Genomic DNA, 24,732 nt, shown 5'->3' with positions numbered 1-24,732 from the left:
GCGGCCTATTAACTTCCCCATCTTAGTGTGATTTATAGTATGATGGATACTATATTTGATACATTTTCTTTATGCTTGGACTGTTTTATTAAGTTGATTTATGAGTGGGTAATTACAAAAAATAAATCCGAAATACTGTAGTTTGCTAAATAGCAACACTTCAGCAAAGAAAGTTGTTATCCAAATGACATTTGTATTGTATTTTTGGAGCTGCTTCAAAAACACTTTTGTGATCAAGTTTAATACTGAAATACAAGCAGCACATATTGCACAAAATGTGTATGCACGTACTTTTAGCATGTTGCAGGGAGCTGATCCTTTTCCCACTCGCATGTTGAGCAAGCTCAATCAACAATTAATAACTAGCATTAGAAGTTAAACTGAGTTTGGAAGTGATGATGAGTTTCAACCACCTATGACAGGTTTTATACATGAATCTGAGTCTGTCTGTGAGCTTTTAAAGAAGAAGTTGAACTGCATTTGCAATCCAGCTCATCCTCTTAACTCTTCAGTGGTGATTTTGTAAAGTTATGAGCTTCTTTATGACTGGTCGTATGTTAGTGTCAAATGGAAGCTTCTGCCTACTTTCTTCAAACAGTGAAGGTTCTTCTGCCACAGAGATCCAGTTGTTTCTTCAGGCTGTGCAATTCATCACTACAGGCACTATTTAGTAGGTTTACCAGCTATCAAACTGCAAAATGAGATTGAGCTAATTCCACTCAGTACGGGGAAGTTTTGATCAATTCTGTCAGTATTCTCTTGATTTTTGGCAGCTTCAGAAGTTTGAACTTTCATTACTATATATTTTTAGTATGTGTTTCTTATCCTCAGAAACCAGGGGGAAAACATAGGGTACTTTCTTCCTACATGTCTTCTTGACATGATTTTTGCTAGGCAGGCTAGACAGGAATCCTGGCTCAACATTTCCTGGGAAATTCATAGAAGTTCAACTTTTCTGCACCAATCATTTTCAAGCAGAAACCACTGGTTTGGAAATGGGGCAGCTACAAAGTATAAAACCCAAATGTGGTTAAAATGTAAATTGACTGCAAGAAAGCATCAATACTCCACTCTGTTTCATGGCTGCTTAGCATTGTTATGAAGATGTGAATGTATTGTCATACTTGACTGAGCCCCAGCCTTACAATTCAGCTTAATTATCTTCAAGGTCATTCGCCCCTTCCCCCCCAGTCAGGCCACACTTGAATATGTCAAATTATCTAGGACTACAGAACTTGCTCCTTTCCCCCATTGTGTGCCATTTTATTGCTGTCTATAACTATGATTATGTCTGTCTTTGCTGTGAAAAGCTAGAAAACTCAAAAGCCTTGTTTTGGTTTCTTCCTGCATGCGGCAAACAAAGCACTATAGACAGCCTATTCATCTGTTCACATTTACACAACCAAAATTGCCTGGAAAAATCTCTTTCTCTGACTGAATATAATATGGTGTATATTTCCCAAACAGTCACATCAGTACTGAGAGCCTTACTTCTTCACAATAAATATTTTCCTAACACAAATGGGCAAGCAACAAAGATTCACTGCTTTCTGCTGTTCTTTGTCATGCGCTTGCTACACACCATGTAACAGGATGGAGTCCTGCTCTGTTGTATCTCTGCTGGAGAGCAGCCCTTGAACTGGACACTACAGCACCATGCTTATTAATATATGGGTCACACCCTGCCTTCAGGCTTATCTAAAAAAGACAAGACACACAAGTGTGAAGGAGGAATGGCGGGAAGAAGCAGAGGAGGAAAATTAGTTTGATGATGCCAGGGTGAAGAGGTAAGTTGTAAGTAGGGATCTGTATCCAGTTGGGTCCAGGGCTCCAGGCTGATATTCCCTTGCTTCAAGAGAGATGCTGCAATCGACCCATCAGCCCTCATTCATCTCAACATTGACAGAGTATGCACACCGTTACTTGTGGCAAAGCATTCTTTCTGGAAAGGAGTGGGAACAAGCTCCAGGCTGCAACTGCTACTTGTCTGGTTGATGGCTGGTGCCACACACCTGCTGTGGTATTCATCTTGGAAGGCATGGCGTGTGTCCTCCCAGAGACCCTTGGTCCCTGGGCATGGAGTGTGCTTCCCTCCACTTCTGCTTCCTGAGGCAACTGGAAGTTGGAGTTGCGTTTTGGATAGAAAGGAGGAAAACAGAGCTAGCAATTTGCTCAATATCACTCAGTGGCCTTCATGCCTCATTAGGAATTGGGTGCATTTATTTTGCTTGGTTGCAGCTTTCTGGCAGCCCTGTATGTTTGTGGAATGTGTTGCCAACTGGGAGATATTAGGCACCATCACTTCAGGCCTTTAGGAGAACCCACAGACGTGTTTGTTCTGTAGCTTAAATAGGTTTTACTGTGTTGTTGAATTGAATTGATCTGTATTTATTTATTGGAAGTTATTTATTCTACAGAGCTCAATTTTTAATGTTTGTTTTGTTTGTTTTTGAGTATTATGGCTTGTTCTGTTAGTGATTACTTTGGTGTAGTCTTCCCCAACCTCAGGCCCTCCAGATGCCTTGGGCTACCATAAGCTCCAGGCAGAATGGTCTGTTAACACATGTTATAGTGAGCCACCCTGGAAGGGTTTTAACCACTAAATGTGACATATGAACATTTTAAATAAAGGAAAAGCTTGCCAAAAGACTGCTTTGGATGTGAACATTTGCCTAGCCCATAGACTTTGGTTGTTGCCCACCTCATAGGCCCACAGCCCAGCTCCCTAACGGCCAGGTGGGGCTTGCTAGCTCTGGGAGGAGGGATGTGATTCCTCAAGTGGATTAGGCTCAGGACAAGTGAGGGTCACCTGCCTCATCAAGCCCAGATGCTGCAATCAAGTACAAAAGGGAAGCAGAGCTGAGGTGCTGTGTCTGCTCAACTGCCCATGTTGGTGGATCTTGACTTGGTTGCCCTTGGACCTCTATGGGACTGTGCTTTGGGCTTGACTCTGGGCTGTAACCTAACTGCTGGACCTCAGACTTGGCTACTTGGATTGACCCTGGACTGTGTATCCTGGCTTTGGACTATGCTTGTGTGGATTGACCACTGGACTTTGGACTTGGCATACACTTTCTGACAGGTAGGCGAGGGGACGGGAGAAAGTCCTGTTGTGTGAGCATACCATGTTGTTCTTATTCCACTTAGCGTTACATTGACATCCACCCTTAGGCTGGCTGCTCCTGTAGTGCAAACATTCATTTTGCCTTTGCCTTACAAAGCATGCTTGTATTTTCCATTCCTGATAAGAACATATATGCATGCATGCAAAACGTTAACAACATTTGGCCATAATGAGCTTTGGGGAAGTCAATAAGCAACTTACTTTGTTATGGGAAGTGTAGCATGTTTTGTGCTCCTAAGATCTGATACACATGCATAATCCTTGTCTATGGGTAGGAATTACCAAACTAATGTCAGTTTCACAAAGTCTTTTCAATATACTTTTTCAAGTAATCTTCCTTGACTTGCTATGTCGGCAAAAGCAGTGAGGTTTTTCTTCCTGGCACAAAAGACACCAAGGCTGACTTTCTTGCACTGTGAAAGTAATTCTCAGCCTTCTTCAGACCATTATCAAAGACTACCTGACCTCTACTGCCCTCCCTTAGGCACTGAGGAGAGAAATAAATCACACTGGACACTTATATTAGACACTGTTCAATACCACTGATGTTTTTATTTCATTCTATATATTAAGCTACAGTTCTTAAGGTGGTTTCGTTTTAGACAGGTGGCTAGTAAATGAAGATAAGACATGGGCAGTTAGTTTAACAGCAACTGAACCTAACTATCTAAAGTGCTACCTTGAAAGCCTTAGTTTTGATTTATTAACCGCCCCCCCTCCAAAAAAAAAGCTCATTGCAATACGCAGGGACATTGTTTTAAGGATCCTTTGCGCGCCACGAGTTTTACACTAAAAATAACTTTCCCTAGACATACAGACTGAATTCAATTAGCTGCCAACTTTAGCATGAAAAGAATGTCGAGTGATCTCACTATGGCTGAATATGTAGAGGTTGGATTATCTGTGGACACCTATGCCTGCAGTTGTCTACCTGTCTTTAATGAAATTGGTTATTTATTTAAAAAAAAACCTATTTCACACCTGTCATCAGAAGACCTCGGGTAAGATTACACCGAACGAATACATAAAACACACTAATAATGCACCACATAATATCAATAGTCCATTGATTGGTCCACCACACTCACCAATATTGCAGCCTGGAAAGACCTGTCCAAACATGGCAGGTGTCTAAAAGCTGTATAATCGGTGTGCTTGCTAGAGCTGATGGGTATTGTAGTTCAGCGACATCTGGTGGACCAAAGGTTCCCCACTCCTGGTTTACAGTGTTAATGCCACTCTTAACTTCTAGAGGGATTATGAGGTGCAATTGCCAAGAAGACCTTCTGCTATATGTTTGATACCTGGGATTTCCCTTAAGGTTGAAACTACCAGCCAAGCATCCCAGCAGAACTGAAATGTGACATATATGATTGGATCTTATAGTACTGTCCTAGGATGTGAATTCTTCCTAAGTGAATTTTAACATTTTTCGTATAGGCAACTCCCCATTTACTGTGTGCATCAGTGGGACACGCGTTAGCCCGCCCCATTCCACCTCTGCCCCATTGCAGTTCTGAAAACAGTGCACACGTTGGCAGCCGCACAGGTGCTGATCACACACAAATGGGGAGTTGCCTGTAGAATGTATAAAGTCTGACACGGTTTGGGATTTTTAAAGAGCCATCCTTCCCTGAAAGGTACGTAGCTTTCTTAGTATAGTTTAAGACACTGCTGCCACATCCTATGGGATTCTTGATAATGGGATATATCATGTTAATAATCAGTGTGGTGGCTGGTTGGTAGGTGGCACACGTGAACTTAAGACTTGCTTCTGATTGCGCTGTGGCAATGCACAGTTACAAGGTGAGTGTTGTCTGAAAGCTCACTCGCTGGATCATCACCTTGTTGTGGTGAGTGGGCTTGCACATTCCTATGACCCTTGTGAACGAAGCTGTCAGGAGTTTTGTACTCCCAGCAGGGTCACCCAGGGTGGTAAAGTCAAAGGGGAGGAGCTAGACAAAGAACGATCCACTAAGTCCTCAATGGCAGAACAGGAGGAAGATAACAAGCGGTATGTTACAACGGCTGTGAAAGGATGCAAAATGCCAAGCACATATCCACACTTTCTATATGACAGGTTTGGGAGTGGTTCCAAGTATCTGGAAAGTGGAAATAACTGTAAAACACAGACAAGCAATACGGTTGCCAGCTGACTGTCTGACAAGATATCATCTTGGATTATAGCTCAGAAAGGGGAAATATGTTTTTAATTGCAAGACCTACAGTTTCAGAGCTTTGACAGCATAATTTACAAGGGAATATACATTGGTGCAATTTCTTCTTTCTTTCGGAAACATGCTAAAATTCTTGTGTGGTGAACTCATATTTGCATAACTGGGAATAATCAAGCTGGGAAAATATCCTGTTACTTCCATAAAATATAAAAATTTACCAAAACTGAATGGAGATTGGTTGATACATTGTGTATGTTTATACTTGAGAATGCTAAGGAGTAAAAAAAGGAGTAAAAATAGGAACTCTTGCTAGGAGCAGACTGGATGTGAAAGGATAATAAATTGATTTGGACTTGGGCTGCCTCCACACTGGGCACTTACTGCGGAACAGCCATGCTTTAACACAGCATCAATAGCAAAACATCACCATCTCATTTCCCTGAAATTCAGCTTATGTTTCCCCAGCCCAGAAAATCTGACACACACACACCACCATTAAATGACATAACTGCTCACTTTCATCAGTTGTAGATGATCCACCCTGTTGCCATCCTGGCCAGATTATGATTTATATAATTTGCTCAACAATTTGCTGGATTGTTCTCTAGCAGTTTCTGTGGTCTCTCTAGGAATCAGCTCTATCCCTTTCCAAATAGAATTGCCTTTATATTAGCCCTCCCCCTGCAGTGGGGGGCAATCATAACTGGGAGTGCAGTGCTGGAGAAGGCCACCTATGCTTGAGTGGGCTGCGTTCTGGTCTTCCTTTGAAAGTACTGAATGCACATTTACTGATATATCTACCTCTTCTTAAAGCAGAATACAGTTTTATAATGTTGAAAAAGTGCTTGGAGTGGGACAAGTGGGTGTCAACCAATCAGTGTTACGCATAGCCAGTTCTGCAAGAATACTGGTTTTGCCCTCACTCAGAACAAAACATGACGTGTGCAGTTGTACAGTGGGTTCACTTATCGAGTTCTATATGTCTGTATATAGTCCCATTGCATCTATTTTTCATTTTGTCTCTGGGGTGCTCTTACACTGCACATCGCAATTGATTTTGAGGGTCAGCTTCCTAGCAAACAGAATGGTAAGGTATGTCACACCTTCACTGTTCCTGTGCTTCTCTCGAGAAGGTCTTCAAGCAAGAACTGTCATCTCTGGGCTCTTCTCTTTTTGGAATTGCTGCTGCATAAACAGGAAGCTGAAATAATTAATTAATTCTATTGGAAATAACAAAAGGAGGAGGGATAACATGAAGCAAGCCCCTGGATTAGCAACGCAACTGCTAAGAAAAATAAATCAAGTTCATCTACCCTTACCCATGCAATCAATTGCCGCATCCATATCGCCAACCATTATTAGTTGCTCTAGCTGTTTGATAGCCAGCGCCAGCATGTTTATTCATCTTGCAAATGTATGCATGGAGTTCTTTTAGCTATAGCCAGGCATCGGAAATGATAATCTCTTCAAGATTGGATCTCTTTATTAGTTAAAATAACAGTTTCTGGATGAGTGGCAGATTAATCACAGAGGGCCGGGTTGTTGCATGAGTGGATCTGGGAAACAGCCCTCTGCTTCAAGACTCTTATATCATAAGTATCCAGCATACTAAATAGGAAAACGTATTTGGAGATTAAATCTTTGAACTTCCATCAGGTTGTCTGATTCTGTGGAACTCAAATTGGAGTCCGGCAAATCAGTTGCTGACTTTCTGAACTCGCCTGGGCCATTCCTGCTGATGCAGTCGCACAGTCCTCCTGGCCTGGGAGGTCATGTGGTACCAGGGCCTTCTGGATGCAGCTGGACTACAGTTCCCATCGGCTTCAACTGTCATGACCGATTGTCAAGGATGGTGGGAATTATAGCCCAATAATTTCTGGAGGTGCACAGGTTCTCCCATTCCTGTACTAGGGGATCAGACCAGTGCCATTGTCTGATATTACCGTATTTTTCGCTCCATAAGACACACCAGACCACAAGACGCACCTAGTTTTTGGAGGAGAAAAACAAGAAAAAAAATTCCTGAATCTCAGAAGCCAGAACAGCAAGAGGGATCACTGCACAGTGAAAGCAGCAATCCCTCTTGCTGTTCTGGCTTCTGGGATAGCTGCGCAGCCTGCATTCGCTCCATAAGAAGCACACACATTTTGTCTTACTTTTTAGGAGGGAAAAAGTGAGTCTTACAATAAATACGGTAAGTCTTCCACATCTACTGCCTTTCCCCCAGTCTGGGCAACTTTTCACTGATGGAGATCACAAGATATTTCCACTGTACCAGCAGAATATCAGCCTTCAGCAAAACTGCCTTCTGCCTCTCTCCTACAGCACCGCTCTAACCAGGGAGACAAGGGCCACTTGCTGAAATCCCATTATTTACTACCCTGACTTGCCAGATTGTATGGGCCCTGCCCAGCCTTCTAAAAACAGCACAAATGGAGAGGGTGGTAGAGTATCTGCTTTGCACTTGAAAGGTTCCAGGTTCAATCCCTGGTGTCTTCAGGTAGGGCTGGGAGACCGCCTGCCTCAAACCCTAGAGAGCCACTGCCAGTCACTGTGTGAACAATACTGAGCTAGATGGACCAATGGTCTGACTGGGTAGAGGGAATCTTCCTGTGCTCCTAAGGGCTCCTCTGACCTGCAGTTCAAGCACCGTTTCCTACAGTGTCCAGCTGGACACACCAGAAGCTCACTAGCAGGGCTGAAACTTGAGCAGTAGCCCTCTCCTGTTGTTACTCCCCAGCAACTGATTATGCAGAGACATAGTGCCTTTGTACCAGGAGGTTGCATATAGCAATCATAGTGAATACCTGTACTGTTAATCATGGTGGAAGGGATATTGTTTCTATGCATGTTTAACATAATGCTGTTTTTAATTACACTGGCATTTCCAGTGTTTTACTGATTTATTTAAAAATTCCTTCCAGTAGCACCTTAGAAACCAACTAAGTTTGATATTGGTATAAGCTTTTGTGTGCATGCACACTTCTTTACCAATAACAAACTTAGTTGGTCTGGAAGGATCTTTTTTATTTTTTATTTTGTTTTGACTACGGCAGACCAACACGGCTACCTACCTGTTACTGATTTATAGAAGACAATGTTAGATATTTTGAGCACATACCTCTGCAGTTAGCACTGCTTCTCCTGAGATTTATAAAATTATTCAGTGTACAGATCTTTAGATTCATGGCTTTGGATCAGGCAAATTGCAAAATATAAGATTTGTAAATTTGTATGAAGTACCCCTCCCATGGACATATCAAGAAAAGAGAGATCCTGGGCTCTCAGTTTCTAGTTCAGTGCTTGTTGGGTGAAACCCATTAAAAATGATTCCACTGGGATACCTTGAAATTGAACTCTGCCCCTGCTTCCATTGAAGTTATTCCCATTTTTTAAAAAAATCATACAGTGAAATGACTTGTATTACTAATTTAAGACTTGAGTGTATTTCCTTGTTTGCCAAGCTCAAGAGAGGCATCTTTTTATCAATAGTTTTCACCCAGTCCCTGGAAATGAATATACTTTGCCCTCTGCTATTCTTCCTTGCTTTATTCAACTCTTCTCTGCAGTTCGAGAGGCAGATTTGCTACTGCTAGTGGTGCTGGAAGGCAAAGTGTGATCTGGATCAGGGAAAGCAAGAGTCATTCCAGGCAAGCTCGACGAGGTGTCACCTCTATATGCAATATGCCAAGCTGGTCTGTTGAAGTACGGTAACTTTGCTTTCAAGAGGTACCCTACTTTCCCCAGTGCAGCTTGACTTGGGCGGGGCAGGTTGAATTAACCTCATAAACACTACCTGTCAAACTGATGGGCACTTGTTAAAAAAAAAGCTGAGCTGAGTGAAAATGTTCTGTAATAATCAATTGTATACCACCAAGACTAAGTGGTTTTCCATTTTTAAAAGAAGGTGTTATTGATTTAATCTTCTCTATAGCAATGTTTTCATTCAGTGTTTTCTCTTGAGTGCTGGTAAAACATTGAAATTCAATATGATATTGTTGGATTTGCTCTGTATGTTGTTCTAATATTATTTTATCAAAACAAGAGATACAAACAATATTGCTTCACACCATTTCTTAAAAATACCCTACGTACTCTGCAAATTGGCTGCTCCTTATCCGTGATTGTTTTCAATTTTTGGAATACAGCAACTGGACTTTTTTTTATAAAAATGTTTTGTTTGTTGTAATTGCCCAGTATGCTTTTTTAAACCTGTCTTTAAACTATATTTGCAGCCTAGTTTTTAATTCAGAATAATATCATATAAAGATTTCAGTGCCATTGTTTCTCTATAGCTAGGCCCCACATTAAAGCAATTTATAATGTTCAAGACATTATTGCAACTTCGATTGTTTCAGATCTATCCATGTGAATGTGAACCACCAAGAAGGTATGGGTAGATGGGTGTAATGTTGGCCATGTCTACACAAGGATTGCCCCTTGCCAACCTTAGTCATGGTCCAATTTGAGTCCCTTTGCTTGCTGAGCAACAGAGGCTTAATAGGTCTGCATAAAGCCGCGAACATTTATGAGTGCGATGAGGCCCATCAAAACCAAAGCAGGGTAAATGCAGCTTTCATTAATGTGCCATGTGCCTTGCAAGCATGGCTAAACTTCTTTCTGTAGTTAGTCTGTATTTTAAAAGCAGCTTTTTAAGAAACCAGTTGAAAACTATTCCTTAAAAGTGTTTACCTTTCAAACTTCATATTTGAATTTATTTTTAAATGTTCTACAGATAAATGTGCATCTGTTTCACCCATAAAATGGTGCATTTTGTAAAAGGTGTGTGCGTGGCAAATCAATGAGACTTCAATTGCAGAGGGTACTTTTGTGAATGAGAAAGCAAACATCCTTTATGCCATTCATCACACAAGGAAGAATGAATTTGCCTGAGGCAGGGCTGGAGTCTAGAGAGCTGTAGAAAATTCAGCAAAAATTTCAAACTATGAAAAGGAAACCCTCTTGGGGGACTTAGGTTTGTTTGCAAAATTTTCTAAAGAGAGATGGGGAAGAGTTGAGTCTCTGGTTAGCTGGAGAGTGGATATAGCAAAGCATAGTCTATAAAAACATTTTTCATATCTCTAAGGCTTCGCTTTCCAGCCTCCTGAAAAGATCCCTATGTTAATCCTTCAGAAGAAATGAGACTCTTCTTTTTAAAAGCTTGTCCCCCCATAAAAGAGCATATGTGATCCAGACAGGCAGGAAACCAAGGGTCTCTTTAAATTACTCCAGATAAGAGATTCTGATTTCCTGCTGGGCCTTTAACTCTGAAATACCCAGCCATTTTTGCCATGGCTCCCCATAAGTCATGTGTTCTGTTTACTTTATGTGCCTCTGTGGGAGGAAGGAGCTGACATAATGGGTGAGAATGTCCAAGTCAAGTACCTTGTTACTTACAGCAGTGATGAGCAATAGTTCAGGGGATCTGCTTTGGTTTTTAGTATAGAACCCCAAGACCCATTGCCTTATGAGGTGCAAAAATAGTGCTTTGTGGGGCACAAGAAGGTGTTTGAGCACACGCTAAGCGTAAGAATCTTATGCTCAGGTGAGATCTGAGCTCAGAGTTCGGCCACACCAACATCCTTGTCCCCCACTTTTCCAAGCTTTCTTCATTTCAGCAGCCTAAATGAAGCTCTTTTGTTGCTACCATGGGTGCAGAAGACTTGCACAACCAGATGCCTTCATCTGCCCCAGCTGCAACAAAACATGTATCTCCCGTATTGGTCTCTACAGCCACAGCAGGTGCTGTAGCTCTCCAGTGGTTTTTACTTTACCCCCAAAGGCACACTCCTCCATTGTCTCCCAAGACAATTCATACCCGTTCATAGGACTGTGCTATTGATATAATGGCCATAATCTAGCACCAGATTTGGGGTGCTTAAAACCATTGATAGATATCTGTAGTTAACTCCATTGATTTCAATGGAAAAATCAACATAACACTATGCTGAAATGTAGTCACTAATTTCAAGCTGTTCACCACCCCCCAACTCATCTCCTTAGAAAGCATTACTTTTTACTCCATTTGTGGGGAGTAATGTATCTAATGGGTGTTTTATTCTTTACAGGTGAGTAGCTGTTTCCTCCTTTGGGGGCTCAGTTGTGGTAAGTTTACTATGTCAAAGTTTCCAGTCAACTTTGCAAGTTAACTGAGAATATACCCCAATAGTTCTATGGTATAGTTTTTTGAAGTACCTACATAATTAGGGAAAACTCGCTTGTAGATAAAAGGCAGAAACTGACTATTCTCAAGGAGAACAAGATTTGCTTCCCTGTCTCAGTCTTTCTGCAATGTACAGTAATTTCATGAGAACTTCTGGGCATTTTCCTATGGATAACTGAAAGAAGGCAAGCCTCGTTCAAAGTTACATGTATTGAAAGAAAACCCTAGAAGTGTTATTTTTTAAAAAGTTTTAGTTTTGCTGACAACAGTTCAAGATGCTATCCTATGGATAGTATATTTGTGGAGCACCAGTACACACTAAGCGCATGTGTATTGGGGATGGCTGAGAAGGATCATTTGGAAACCATTTGCACAAGTGAAATAGCCCCCACACTGCTTCTTTTATCTTATAACTTCTGATGTGCTAAACTGTTCAGTCCCTCCTGATTTCAGCTTAAGATGCTACACCTCTGAAGTATTAATAGGATGCTGGACCGAATAACTAATCCACTGCCCCCCCCAACTCTGGGAGTGGTTGTGTAGTTTTCAGGCTTTATCTCCTTCCCATTTTTGACACAGCCTGTGACTGAGTAAAGCCATGAATCACTGTTAATTACCTGCAGTTTTATTTCTCTCACACCTTTTTCTCACTCACTATGCCCTTGTTCTTCCTTTGCCGTGGATTGAAAATATTAGATAATTTTTATAGAGATTCTATTTTAAAAACGTTAAATTCACAGAGAATGCCATAAAGCAGTGATATGCATCATAGCAATAGCAATAACGAAGTGTTGGAGGGAGAAATCCACTGAGCGCTGCTCCTGAGTGACTCCCATTAATTTTAATGAGGCTTGCATGGTAGCAGCATCTGGTGGGTTACGCACAGAACGTTGACAGAATAGCAAGACCCTCAAATATATCTGATTTTCTCGACATACTGTATTGACTCAACAACATGGTTCTCCACATTCCGTTGGAGAGGCTATCCAAACTACTACTACTACTATTAGTATTATTTCTTCCACCATTGACTTCATTTCATTTTTGAGGCCCTTAGAGAAAATATAATGCCACTTGCTATTTTAATATGTAGCCTTACTTGAAATAATTTTCTAATTATTATGGGCATACCCTTGCTTTTGGCAAGCGGTAATTGCAGAATGAAAGAAGTCTATTTTTTATGGTTAGGTGAAAGAAAGTCTCTGAGCATATATTTTACATGTGATTTTGTTTTCTTTTCATCTCTAGGTTCTTCATTTTTTCCTTAGGAGTTCGCAGTGGGAAAAAGTTAAGTGTGCTTACGTTTGATTGAAGTCAATAGAAATTAAGATGGATTGATTTCAGTGGTACTAGGAATGCTTTATTCTTCCACCCCAAAATTTGTTTGCTGTTCATGCTGAGACGTTCATATCACTCTCTTCTGGCGCTCTTCCTTCTCTTCTCATGTTCTCACAACTTAATTAAGCATCCCGTTTTATTTGCATCAGAGTACAATTTCTTTCGTACTTTTTCTATATTAGTATTTATCAGCATGGTATTTTCTTTCAGTTTCCAAATTATAACATCTTTCCTGACTTTTCAACTCATTTGTAATTATATTCCATGCCTGTCCCACCCCGGAGTAACCAAAAATGTGTATTTGCTGCTAGGATTATTTTTTCATGTGTGCATTACTTTGTCCTTATCAGCATTAACTTATGTCTATTACTTTATTGCTCAATTGCTAATTATGAAAGGCACATTAATGTCACAGGCTTAATTATGCTCACTACCTGTATAGCATCTGCATATTTTTATACATGCCAAGAATTAATGAAACAGTGTTGTCCTTGAGTTTGTTGAACAGTTCAGTAGTATGCGCTTATTTGATAGCATGTTTAACCCATTACACAACCCCATGCACTCCATGTTGATTTGTCTCAAATGCTGCCACATAGCTTAGCTTTTATATGCATATGCATAGTAATATTGTAATCGTAGGAAAAGTATATGTATATTGTGAACAAACCTGGTTTACAAGCAGTCACATGCCAGATGTTTTGCAGAATGTGCAGCAACCTGAAGTAGGCTATGTTGGAACCATAAGGCATATCATGATTTGACTTGTGTAGATTAACCTCTGAGGATGCTACAATGTAAGATCCTGACTTGGAGGCGGCATATTAACCTGGATGGGTTTCCATTTCATCTTGTAGCCTTCATTTTCCATTGAGAAAGAGGAAGCACCACTCACTTGTGGCCCTTTCTGCTTCCCTGTTTTTTTTAGAGCTTAAAAGAGCTAGATGTTCAGAAAAATGTATCTGAGCTCTAACACTTTAGACTAGAACCTTCCTTATGTACTAGCTTCATGTGTATTGGAAACATTTCGTACAGAGCAGCAGTCAAACATTGGTTTTCTCATCTGCTATCTGAAATGGTATGGCCGGGGACCTCTACTCATCTGTTTTAGCTCTTAGAAGTGAGAGTCAAAAATCTTTCCTCCTCCTTTTCATATGGATTAGCTTTCATGGTCTGTCATATCCTCCTGTATTATTATAGTGCAGTCTTGCTTGTTTTTCAGTGGCCTTTCTGACTGGCTAAAATAGGCTAGTGCTCTTAGCAATTTAGCTCATGTAAACTTGAGAATTCTAACAGAGAATACAGATCAGTTCAAATGACACAAAATGGAGCTTAGTGTTGTTTTTTAAAAAAACAGTGTGAAGAACAGTACATTGCATCTGTATTGTTTTTGTCAAGATAACATCTTGTAGTCACATTACATATGAAGACTCATACTGTTTTGTTTATAATACACCCCTAATGTTGTATTTTAGAAAACCCCAGTTTTCCCCTATGTATGTATGTTTGCTCCGTGGGATTTTCCGTACCCGTTTTAAGAGTGACAAGTATGCCTTTGTTCTGGCTCTCCGTTTCCTACATGGGCATAGAGAGCTAAGTCCCTGATTTCATCATCTATTTGGTGCAGCCGGGATGTGTGCAGTTATAACAGCAAAACCCCCAAGCTGAATGATTCCATAAAACTTATTACATAGGATCATATCATGCTAAGTCATGCCTTGCCTCAGTAAATCAGGCAGATTATGAAAGTATTAAATTAATAATAATAAAACCAGCTTATCCTTGCTTCCTTCACTCTTTTAATAATTTTTGCTCACATCACAGACTTAGTAACCCCTTCCCTTCTGAATTCAGTCTTCCTTGAAAAGCTAATATGACAATAGCATTCATAAAATCATTGTACTAGAATATGCTGCACCATACATGCTTTGTGGCAGGTTTGATCACATAACTGGAAAAGTCTTAAAAGAATACTTTATGTCAAAAACAGTCTCTTGCCTGGATACTTGCTTTGCACTTTAGCAGGGCTCCGTTATTATCTGCCATCAAATTCCAGTCCTGCTCCATGTGATTTCAAGAAAGCTATAAAGGGATGCTCCCAGACTGGCAGTTCCTAGTGCTTCCTAGAAATATAGAAAGATGTCTTAAAGCATTATGATACTCATTTGCACTTTCGTCTGGTATTTTCCATTTCACTGCAATTGGTTTATTTTGCACAAGTCTGTGTTCTGTTTCAGCATCCGTTGATATGGAAATACCCATAACTGAAAATTATTATTTTACGTAGCGCACAATAGACATGCATATCTTAGTTATCAATAATCCAGATTTACAAATCAATACCTTTCCTATGTGTTCCCATTCAAAATTAATGAATTTTCAGAGGGGTAAGTAGTCTTACGCATCAAAACTAGCAAAGAATCTTGTGGCAAAGTTGTCTCGTTTTGAAATTTGTCAGTTTCTTGTGAGCCAGATTTGTAGTTTGTACAACTCACCCAGGTGACATTCTTTGAAAGTGAAACTAATCTCCCAAGAAGTCCTCTTCCCAACTACTTTGTAGGGAAGGAGATGCAAGCCTGATGCTTTGATTGGGCTCATGGCAGCATGTCCACATAGCAGTAAACCAAGGTTTGGTGTTACATATACTGTAAAATGCATCCCTTGTGCGTAAGTCTCACTATGTTCCATCCACATTGTGAACATAGTTCTGAGAGTGGAGAAAAGAACATTCGCCTGAGAAAAAAAATGTTTAAGGAACAAATTTTAAAATTATTTTTTAACATTTTGCTAAAACACTTTTTATTTAGGTACATGATTATTTTCATAATTTTATTTTAAAAGGTAGTGTGAAAAGTTTTTGTGTAACTGAAGCAGAGCTGAAATATCTGAATGGAAAATTAACCCAGTACTGTATTAAAAGGCATTTTCCAGGAAGACCATAATATTGTTCTCCTCAATCTATTTATAAAATTTGCACTGAGACAGAGATCTTTTTTTGATATCCTGCATGTAAATCATACTTTCCTGGCCTTTTTTCACTCAGTGTCTTTCTGATAAACAGTAGTAGAGTTGTAGTATTCAGCATTGCTTAGATTATAATTGTGCTTTGTAGAAGCAAATTGGAGAATTCACTGCATATTAAAATATGCTGTTAGGTTTGCAAAGGCTTTACAGATACTTTACCTTGATGCTTTGTACATTTTGGAAGCATCTCATCAATGCAGTACAAAAATACTGAGTAGTTATTCTTGAAAAGATTCTCTCCATGGACTAGCAAGTACCTTGCATATAAATTAAAAAGACAAGATGGGGAATATAATTCTGCAAAACATGCACGACTGTCTGCTGAACTACTTGTCATTATTATGCTTCACCCATCAAAGCACAGCATAAGAGATCCTCAACAGCCACAGGGTAATTTTAAGCATGTCTGAAATAATCATTATTTCCCCGTAAACATTTAACCACATGATACTTTTGTGTTCTTTATTTTCACCTTAAAAATAAATAAATTCTGCTTTGGCTTGTTCTCTTTTCTAAAAATGTATGATCAATCCAGTCCAATAGTGAGACCAAGGCTCAGACTTGACCGCATTTTCATTGCTCAGCCTTGGAATATGCAAAGTGTGGTATTTGTTTCTCCCATGCTAAAGCCATTTGGAAGAGCAAACAAAATAGACTGACATATAGTGGGAATAGCCCTCATTTATCTAACCAGCCCATCTGCAGAAGACTCTTGTACAATTAGATCCCACCACCCTTCATCCAAAGAGCTCACGTTGGCATCCATGAGACCATCCAATTACTCATAATAATTTCCTAATTTTTTTTATTACAAATGAGACAATGAGCTTCATGACTTGTAGCCCAGCTTCTTATTTCCTGTCCAATACTGTTCTGTTAGCTAAGTTTTCTCTCCAGCCTTCACTGCTCTGACCATAAGTGGAATGCTGATTCTTTCACTGGGAATTCTATTCTGTTCCTCCCCATTCAAGTTCCATTTCCCCAACCTGCCATAACAGCTTAATTTGGGTTTGGTAGCAAATTGGAAATCCGACCTGTTAATATGTAGCTGTCCAAATATAACCATCAACAGCCTCGCTGCTGCATTCTACACTAATTGCAGCTTCTGAGCTATTTCATAGGTAGACCCACATAAAGAATATTGCAATAGTCCAGTCTGGTTGTTACCAGAATGGGCATCACTGTGGCCAAGCTATCCCTATTTTGGAAGACTTGTAGCTGTTGAACTAGCCATAGGCATTCATAGCTTACTAAGGTTACCTGTGCTTCTAGCACCATAAATAGATCAAAAAGTACCTCCAAGCTACACATCTCTTCCTCCTGGGGAGTGCAATCCTGCCAAGAACTGGCCCTCTCCCTGCTTCTCAGACTTGAGAACCAGCAACACACAGTACATAGCGCCTTGTCTGGATTCAGTTTCATTTCATTGGTTCACATGCAGCCCATTACTGCCTTCATTCAATGGTCAAGCATCTGAAATGCCTCTCCTAATTCAGATGGAATGGAGAGATAGAATTAAGTGTTATCAGCATACTGATGACAGGTTACTCCAAATCCCTGCTCAAGGCCCATCTTCAGATTGTGTTTGTTTAATTTCCACTCAGTTTTATTTCTGTATTAGCCACAGGCTACAGCAGAATATAGATAATGCAAAAATTATCTTCTCGCAAAAAGTAATAAGATAATGCAACCACTTAGTGATGCATTTCACAACATGTGCCTCAGCAAATTCAGCAGGAGATGAAGATAATGCCAGAGCATAAGCTATTGATTTGAATAACACTGATTGATATTTACTGGCTAAGGAAGTCAACTTTTTGAACTTCTGTTTGTCTGCCTGTCAGTGTCTAGCAAATAAATTTGCCTCAGGCTGACAGATAGTATTTCTGAAAAGTGCACAATATCCTCAATTTTTCGTGACCAAAATAAATGTAAATGAGCATCATGCAAGATTCCAGCAGAGCCATTCTTTATAAAAAAACACACACACACAGTTGGAATCATGCTAAAATCCAAGAAATGTAAGGTCTCTTCCCTTGTCAAAGGAAAATAACTAACTTTGATAAAATAGACTTCGAAACAGTGCAAATGTTTCAACATTGTAAATCATGGCACATCATCTTATTGTGGTTCACAGAACTCCTATAATGATCCTGGATGCTGTAAACCCTGGACCTGAATTCTGGACTCCAGTAGCTTTTTAAAGAGCTGAGACTAGTATGAAATGCATAGGAACTAAGCTACACTTTTTCCTTTTGGGTTATTGGATTTAAACTCTTCATTGAAGTAAGTAAACTTTCTAAAATATGTCTTAAGCAGTTTGTGGGCATGCAGGACAGCTGTAATGTATACCTGGCAATTATACTTTGGAGATTTAGGACAGAGAAAAGGAGTGGCCCCTTGAAAGCCAACTAAGCTAGTGGTTATCACCACCTTTGGTGGCAATAAATTGAGGTTACAGACTAGAGCAAGACTGTCTTAACTCCAGGCAAAAAGCAGGCTGGCCCAATATATTTTGGCGCTTGATGTGGAACAATAAATGTTGCTCCCTACAAAAGTCAAGGGGCACAGTATTCAAGGCTGGACAGATGTGTTTTGCTGGCTGAGGCAGACTGTGCTGCAAATAAAAACAATGTTGTTTACTCCCTAGGAGTAAAACAAAATTCAATAATATAATACATTTATTAACAATTTGCCTTTTCCTGATACCCAGAGTCAGTAGGCTGAGGCAGAAGGCTCACTCTGCTTAATGGTGGAGCCTTCTTCCCTGCAGATAACCATCGTCCAGGACTGAAGATCTAGGAGGAACAGGCAGCCTGGATGATGCAGAATAGAGCTGGGTGGTGTTCAGCATATTTCTAATGCGAGCTACCTATTTGGATATTTGTGGGCTTGTTTATACACCTATTATTTTTACATACAGGTAATGTCTAACAGTTAAATTGCAGTCAGTTTTTTCAGGAAATGTTGGCATAGTGAATAATGTCATGGCTGCAAACAATTACTAGTGCAAATGTCACAAGTGCTCAAATGTCATTAGCCTGGAGGTGGAGCAAGAACCTCATTTCCACCATTAGAATAGTAACAGAAATTAGGGTGGCTGGGGGTGGGGGGGACGGACTCAATATGACTTTTCTAGCTTCTTATGAAATCATCACCCTCTCTAGAGAAGCCATGCTTTACCAGAGTTTACTCTGAAGTCAACTAGCATATCACTCCAGAATAAGCAGCTCCTAATGTGAATTCATTGACTGTTTATTCTATGGTATACTGTGTCATGAGAACAAACTCTTTGTTAATCTGCCCTGCCTAGCCATGTAGTTTTCATGCCCAGAAAATGATGCATTCTGTATGGATTTCAGAGGCTGTGTGGCTCTGAAGCAAGGGCACAGCACGCACACTTTTCACAAAAAAACTATGGCTTCCCCTCCCCCAAGGCTTTCCTTTTTCAAAGGTTGCTAGTTATGCAAAACATACGATTAAGGCTGGTGCCGTGAAAAATGCCAATTAAGCGGAAGTGTGCAGATTACAAATCAGTGCTAACTAATTAAGTTATGATACACTCTTGCCATTAGTGGAGCCACATAATAGGAAGGAAGGGAGGGGGAAACAAGCAAATTCTTGAAGCAGACTCTGTGATAGAGGGTGCAGTACAGCAGTCCTGCTTTGATAATTAGGGCAAATAAATTAATAGGTGCCATATGTAATTTAAATAGAAGGGTTGGTTGTTAGGTTCTTCCAGAGTATAATTAATCACTTGCAGCTGCATATTTTGAAATCATGATGATGTACAGTAGTAGCATTTCATTAGAAAACAACAACCCTCTCTTAGTAATAATGGGTCAATCAAATTGTGATTGTTTCTAAAGGTGAGTCAGGCGCTGGGCACACATTGTTTAATTTCGTTGGCTTGTTGCATCGATAGGTTGGATGAAATTGAATCCAAATCCTTCTTGCCAAATTGCTTCATATGCTGCCATTTCTGTAATCTCCTGGGCTTGGTAGCAAGTGCTGCGCTGCAAGATTTTGAATTGGGGGAGGAGATCCAGTGTGTTGTTTCTGCTATTGGATAACAAGCAGTCTTCTGGGGCTGGAGGGAGAGTAGCTAAGGCAAGGAAAATCCCACCCACGTACATTTACAAAAGCATTGGCAGCAGCATTTTGATAGAGGCTTGCCAAACAGCTAATCCGAACACTTCTGGGAAGCAGTATGCTGCTTTTTCAAGCGGTGGTTTTATGCTGGTGGCAAGATGGTGAGAAGAGTTAAAAGCAGAGAAATACTTAGCACCTGTGATGGCGTGGATGCATCTATAACTGCAAAAGTGTAGTGTAGTTTGTGATCAGTACATTACACCACTGCAGAATGTATGGAGTAGTTTGGATACACGAGCAGCTAGGTGTCAGTGTTGTCACAGTGGATTATAGGTTTACTAAGATGCTGCTGTGTTTTCTTCAGCAAACACAGTGCAGCTCATTTGTGCCCAGATTCTGTCTGGTGGTTAGAACTGTTTTGGGAGAAGAGATTTTTCCCTCTGTTCCTGCCATGTAGCAGAGTTGAAGATGGGGAAGACTTCTCTTTTGACTCATCCATGAGCAGACTCTGGGTTGTATCCCATGTTAGTCCTGTTCAGAATAGAACTAATGAAATCAATGAACCCAAGTTAGTTAGGCCACTATTTTCAATGGGCCTCCTCTGAGTAGGTCTAGGATAGGACACAACCCTTTCTCACTTCTTAAAAAAATATCCCTACTAACCTAACCCCTTTCCTGTAATGTATTTTATAGATTTTTAAAATGGGTATTGTTATACCTATTTTTCTGAAAGAAGGAAGGAGTGTAGTCCAATGTTGTTCACGTGTGTGTGTGTTTAAGGGAAATCCAGTGAGGTAAAGGCTGTGAAGTTCTTTGTAGCAGCAGTGCAATTAATTAAGGGCTAGAGCAGGTCAGGGAGCCAGGTAATAATTGATAGTTTCAGACGTGAGCAGAAAGACATGGTCTGCATACCAAGTCCACCTGTAGATGGACAGCTGGTCTATCCATTGAGAACTTAGCAAGGGATAGACCTATAATTCAGTTTTCTTAGAGGCCAGATCTACTCAGCCCTTGCCACTGCTCAGTAATCAGGTGTACCAGAAATCTTAAACCTGTTCTCTGATTTTTATATCACTTTTTATGCCAAATTGTTTACTTTGCCAGCACTTCTGCTACCCTGGAAAAATCCCTGCAGATGCCCATGGGCTTGGCATGATTTGCAAACTGGGCTTATGTCTTTGTAGCCTTCAATATGTCTTCCACAAGAGATGCTTGGCACTCTTACAATGAGATTTAATATACCAACATGGTGGAACGTAAATGTTCAAACCGCCTGTCAAAACCATGAGCATATGTGGGGGGGGGGGAAGGATCCTAACAAAATGGTTGATCTACATGGTCAGCCATGTTGTATGTCAACAGTGCATTCCTATATCAAGACTGGTAACTTTTTTCTCCAGTCTATGATGTTGCTTAAATCATTATCCTATTTAGATATAGGTGAGGTGGCTGGCTGTGCATCCACATGCAGGCTTCAACCTAACAAGGATTCCGAAGTCTGCTTTATCAATTCCACAAGACCCAGGAGAAAAGATTGAAGCATTAAGCTGATACTCAGTCCACAGACTTCAGGCTACAGACAGGGGTGGAGGACACAAGTGGACTGACTATGGATATAGGATAACCCTCCATGGAGAAAAGCCTGAATATAAATAGCATACCCAGACCCAGAAGATCCTGTCAGCAACATCGTATGATGAATAACCATGTCTTTAAAAAAGGCTTTCGTGTGTGTGTGTGTGTGTGTGTCTGTCTCTGTCTCTCTCTCTCTCTCTCTCTCTGTGTGTGTTTATAAATAGCTATGTGCTTTATCCAGTGATATGCCAGGGGATATGCTGAGAGAAGTTTCTTCCTTCACAAGATGAACAAGGAAGCTATTTGTGCAACGTGTTCCATGTGCACATCAGAGCACACAAGGAGCTCTGGACCAGGAGGGGCATAATGTTAAAAATCATTTGCAAGTATGATCCAGTGGATACTTACGATGGGTTTTATCAATATTGACTTCAGAAGCTGCTAGCACAGTTTGCATCAAATTACCCAAATTGCTACTTGCTGTAATTTGCATCAGACTATAAAAACACCATATTATTTTAGTTTTCTAGAAGGGGGGAGATTGTAGAACTAAATGGAACATGTACCTAATTAACCATGGGGGAACCAAGCTGAGCTCCTGTGCATGGATTGGCAGTTTACAGTCCAATTAATGGGACCTAACCAAGCTAACTATGATCAGGGTTGCAACCCAAACACAAAACCACATTTATGTTGCTATTTTTTCAGATTAATAAATTAATAAAATTTCTGCTTGTGTCTGTGATCAGGTGCTAGGCAGAACAAAAATTCTGGATAAAATCAGATGCAAGATCTTAGTTACTTAGTGAATAGTAGTACAACAGTGCACTTAGGTCAGGTGCTCTGGATCCTTGTACTAGCGCAATATTGTACCCAGGCCAGTGCAACTGTTCTGACCTGCATGCATTGTGAAAGGTCTTGTAGGGAAGTGGGGAAATGTGTGAGTGACATTTAACTGCAGTCCTATCCTTGTCAATATGATAAAGTTTTCTCTCACCCCTGGTTGGTGCTGGACCTCCAGGCTCATCTGCAGCATTTGCTAGATCTAAATAATTCCTCAGCCAGTCTCCTTTGAAAATAAGTCTGTTTGGCTACCAGTATTTTATGTTCTGGCTGTTCTGCAACAATTACCTGTCCCCTTAGGGACACAAAAACATTTCTGGCTGTAGGCCTGAATTAGAGGCTTATAGGACAGATTTTAATGGGGATCAATATATGACACTTCAGTACTCATTGTGATTCGTTGGCTCAGCTCCAGAGTTGTCTGGGCTAGAACTCTGCAAATTGGATACTCCTTTGAATGAAAAGTGATGGTGGGGGCAATTTTCACCACTTTCCCAGCACCCTGCAGTTCCTAATACCCCTGAAAATGTGTTCTGGGCAGCTGGGGAACTATCCTGCCCTGTGTACTATAGAGGATTATGCTATTTCACAGTATAATTTAGGGTTGCCATACGTCCGGAATTTCCCAAACATATCCAGAATACTGCAGCCACAGGGAAAATTTGGACCTTTAGCAACCCATGTCGGCAGTGCCGTTTTTTGCCGATTTCCCTCAGAAATAGCTCAAAAATGTCCAATTTCTTTGCAATTTTGCAAAAAGAAACTCAACAACTCTCATGTCCGGATTGCCCTTTTTGAAATATGGCAACCCTACTACACTTGTAACTATAGGGACAATAATCAGGACCTAGGGAGAAAGAACATTTGGGACTGGGGTTCTGGGTATAGAAGAGTTCCTTCCAGTTGCAAAAAGGTGTTTGAATCCACAGTCTCCCTCTTTGCAAGCTGGATGCTCCCATGGGAAGAAGAGATGAACTATTTGCTGATTTTACACTGCAGCTCTCCACTTAGAATCATAGAATTGTAGAGTTGGAAGGGACCATGAGGGTCATGAAGGGATATTTATGCTCAACATGGGACTCAAGCCCAAGACCCTCAGATTAACAGTCTTAATCTGTACTGCCTGAACTACTAATACAATAGTAAGGTAAACACGAGTCCTCCTTTGTTTTATAAATCCAGAGCGATCTTGTTTTATAAATCCAGAATGAATCCAGCCTGAACCTCAATCAATTTTATCAAAAATATGCATGTTGTTCACTTCAGATTTAAGGATTCAGAGAGAAGTGCAGAGAGCTGACTCCTTTGTCCTGCATGGGAACATGACCGACAGATAAATGCAGCTGTTTCTACTGATACTAAAGTATTCATCAGACTGACTACCATAGATTATAGGAGAGCATTTCACTCAACAGTCAGCAGTTGGGTTTTTATACTCACTCTGCAAAATTCTTTAATTGTTCCTCAGGGACAGTATTACTCATTGACTTCATAAAGCCTTTTCTTTCCCTGTCAATATCTCAGGTAATATATTAAACAGAAGACTTAAAACAGCTTCAGAACAACTGATGATCATTTCCACCTCTCTCTACTATACAAAGGGAGAAAAAGTAGGGGGGAAATACATTCAGACAAAATTCAAAGAGAGTTTAATGGAAAAGATGTGACAGAAATCTTATTATGATTTCCATACCACATTACAGTATCTCTCATGGCATAGAGAGATAGTTAAGCCCCATAAGATCTAATTGATATTGAAGAACAGGTACCCAGAATTCCTCTGGGTTCTATATAAAGTTATACAGTGCTTCCACAATGCCACAATTTCCAAACTGACATATTAAAACAACTATGCCAAATTGTATTCTCGACTAATATTCATGGCTGGAAATGATGTTCCATTTTGCAGTTTCTTTGGTATGCGCTGTGTGGTAATGGCTGAAAAGCTTGCTCCAGTTAAATAATTTGAATACATTTCTTATCCCAGCCCTGTTTCAATGTATTCAATGTTCCCTTCTACCATTAGGTGAGATGAAGAGCAGAGTCAGGCTTGATGGCTTCTTGTGGCATCCCTCCTCCACCATACGTATGTTGGGAGGAAGGTCTGAGGTGGGAGCCAGCTCTTCTTATCTACGCTTCACTTAAGACTTTGTTTATTTGATTAAATTTCTATCCCAACCTTGCCACCGATAGAGCCCCTGGAGGCAAACAACTCACTAGTAAAACAGTTACAAGTAAAAACAAAATATATATTATTTAAAGCATTTTAAAACAATTTAGACATCTAAAAATAGTTCAAAACCACTAAACATTTCAAGGTTACTGGGAACAGTATCTTTCAACCATCAAATGCCAGGCTAAAATGGTCTGGGACTCAGCATTTTCAAACTTGGGTT

At 40.3% G+C, this 24,732-nt stretch overlaps 1 protein-coding gene across 9 annotated transcripts in view; it reads left to right on the top strand.

Annotated features, from left to right (window-relative positions):
* Positions 1-24,732, top strand: part of SMYD3 (SET and MYND domain containing 3) — a 349,559-nt gene that overhangs the window by 159,144 nt on the left and 165,683 nt on the right. For 7 of the 9 annotated variants that reach the window (XR_008329628.1, XM_053382716.1, XM_053382712.1 and 4 more), the window contains exon 6: positions 12,713-12,751. The exons of the other annotated variants lie outside the window; for them this stretch is intronic. Coding sequence is in view for 6 of the 7 variants with exons in the window: in XM_053382716.1 (XP_053238691.1) it covers positions 12,713-12,751 (39 nt within the window). In the remaining variant the exon portion in view is untranslated. The remainder of the gene's footprint in view (positions 1-12,712; positions 12,752-24,732) is intronic. 9 annotated transcript variants of the gene reach the window in all.

Source organism: Podarcis raffonei, chromosome 3, assembly GCF_027172205.1.
Source record: "Podarcis raffonei isolate rPodRaf1 chromosome 3, rPodRaf1.pri, whole genome shotgun sequence".
Lineage (NCBI taxonomy): Eukaryota > Metazoa > Chordata > Lepidosauria > Squamata > Lacertidae > Podarcis > Podarcis raffonei.
Note: the sequence above shows the minus strand (reverse complement) of the source record. Positions and strands in the feature narration are given on the sequence as shown.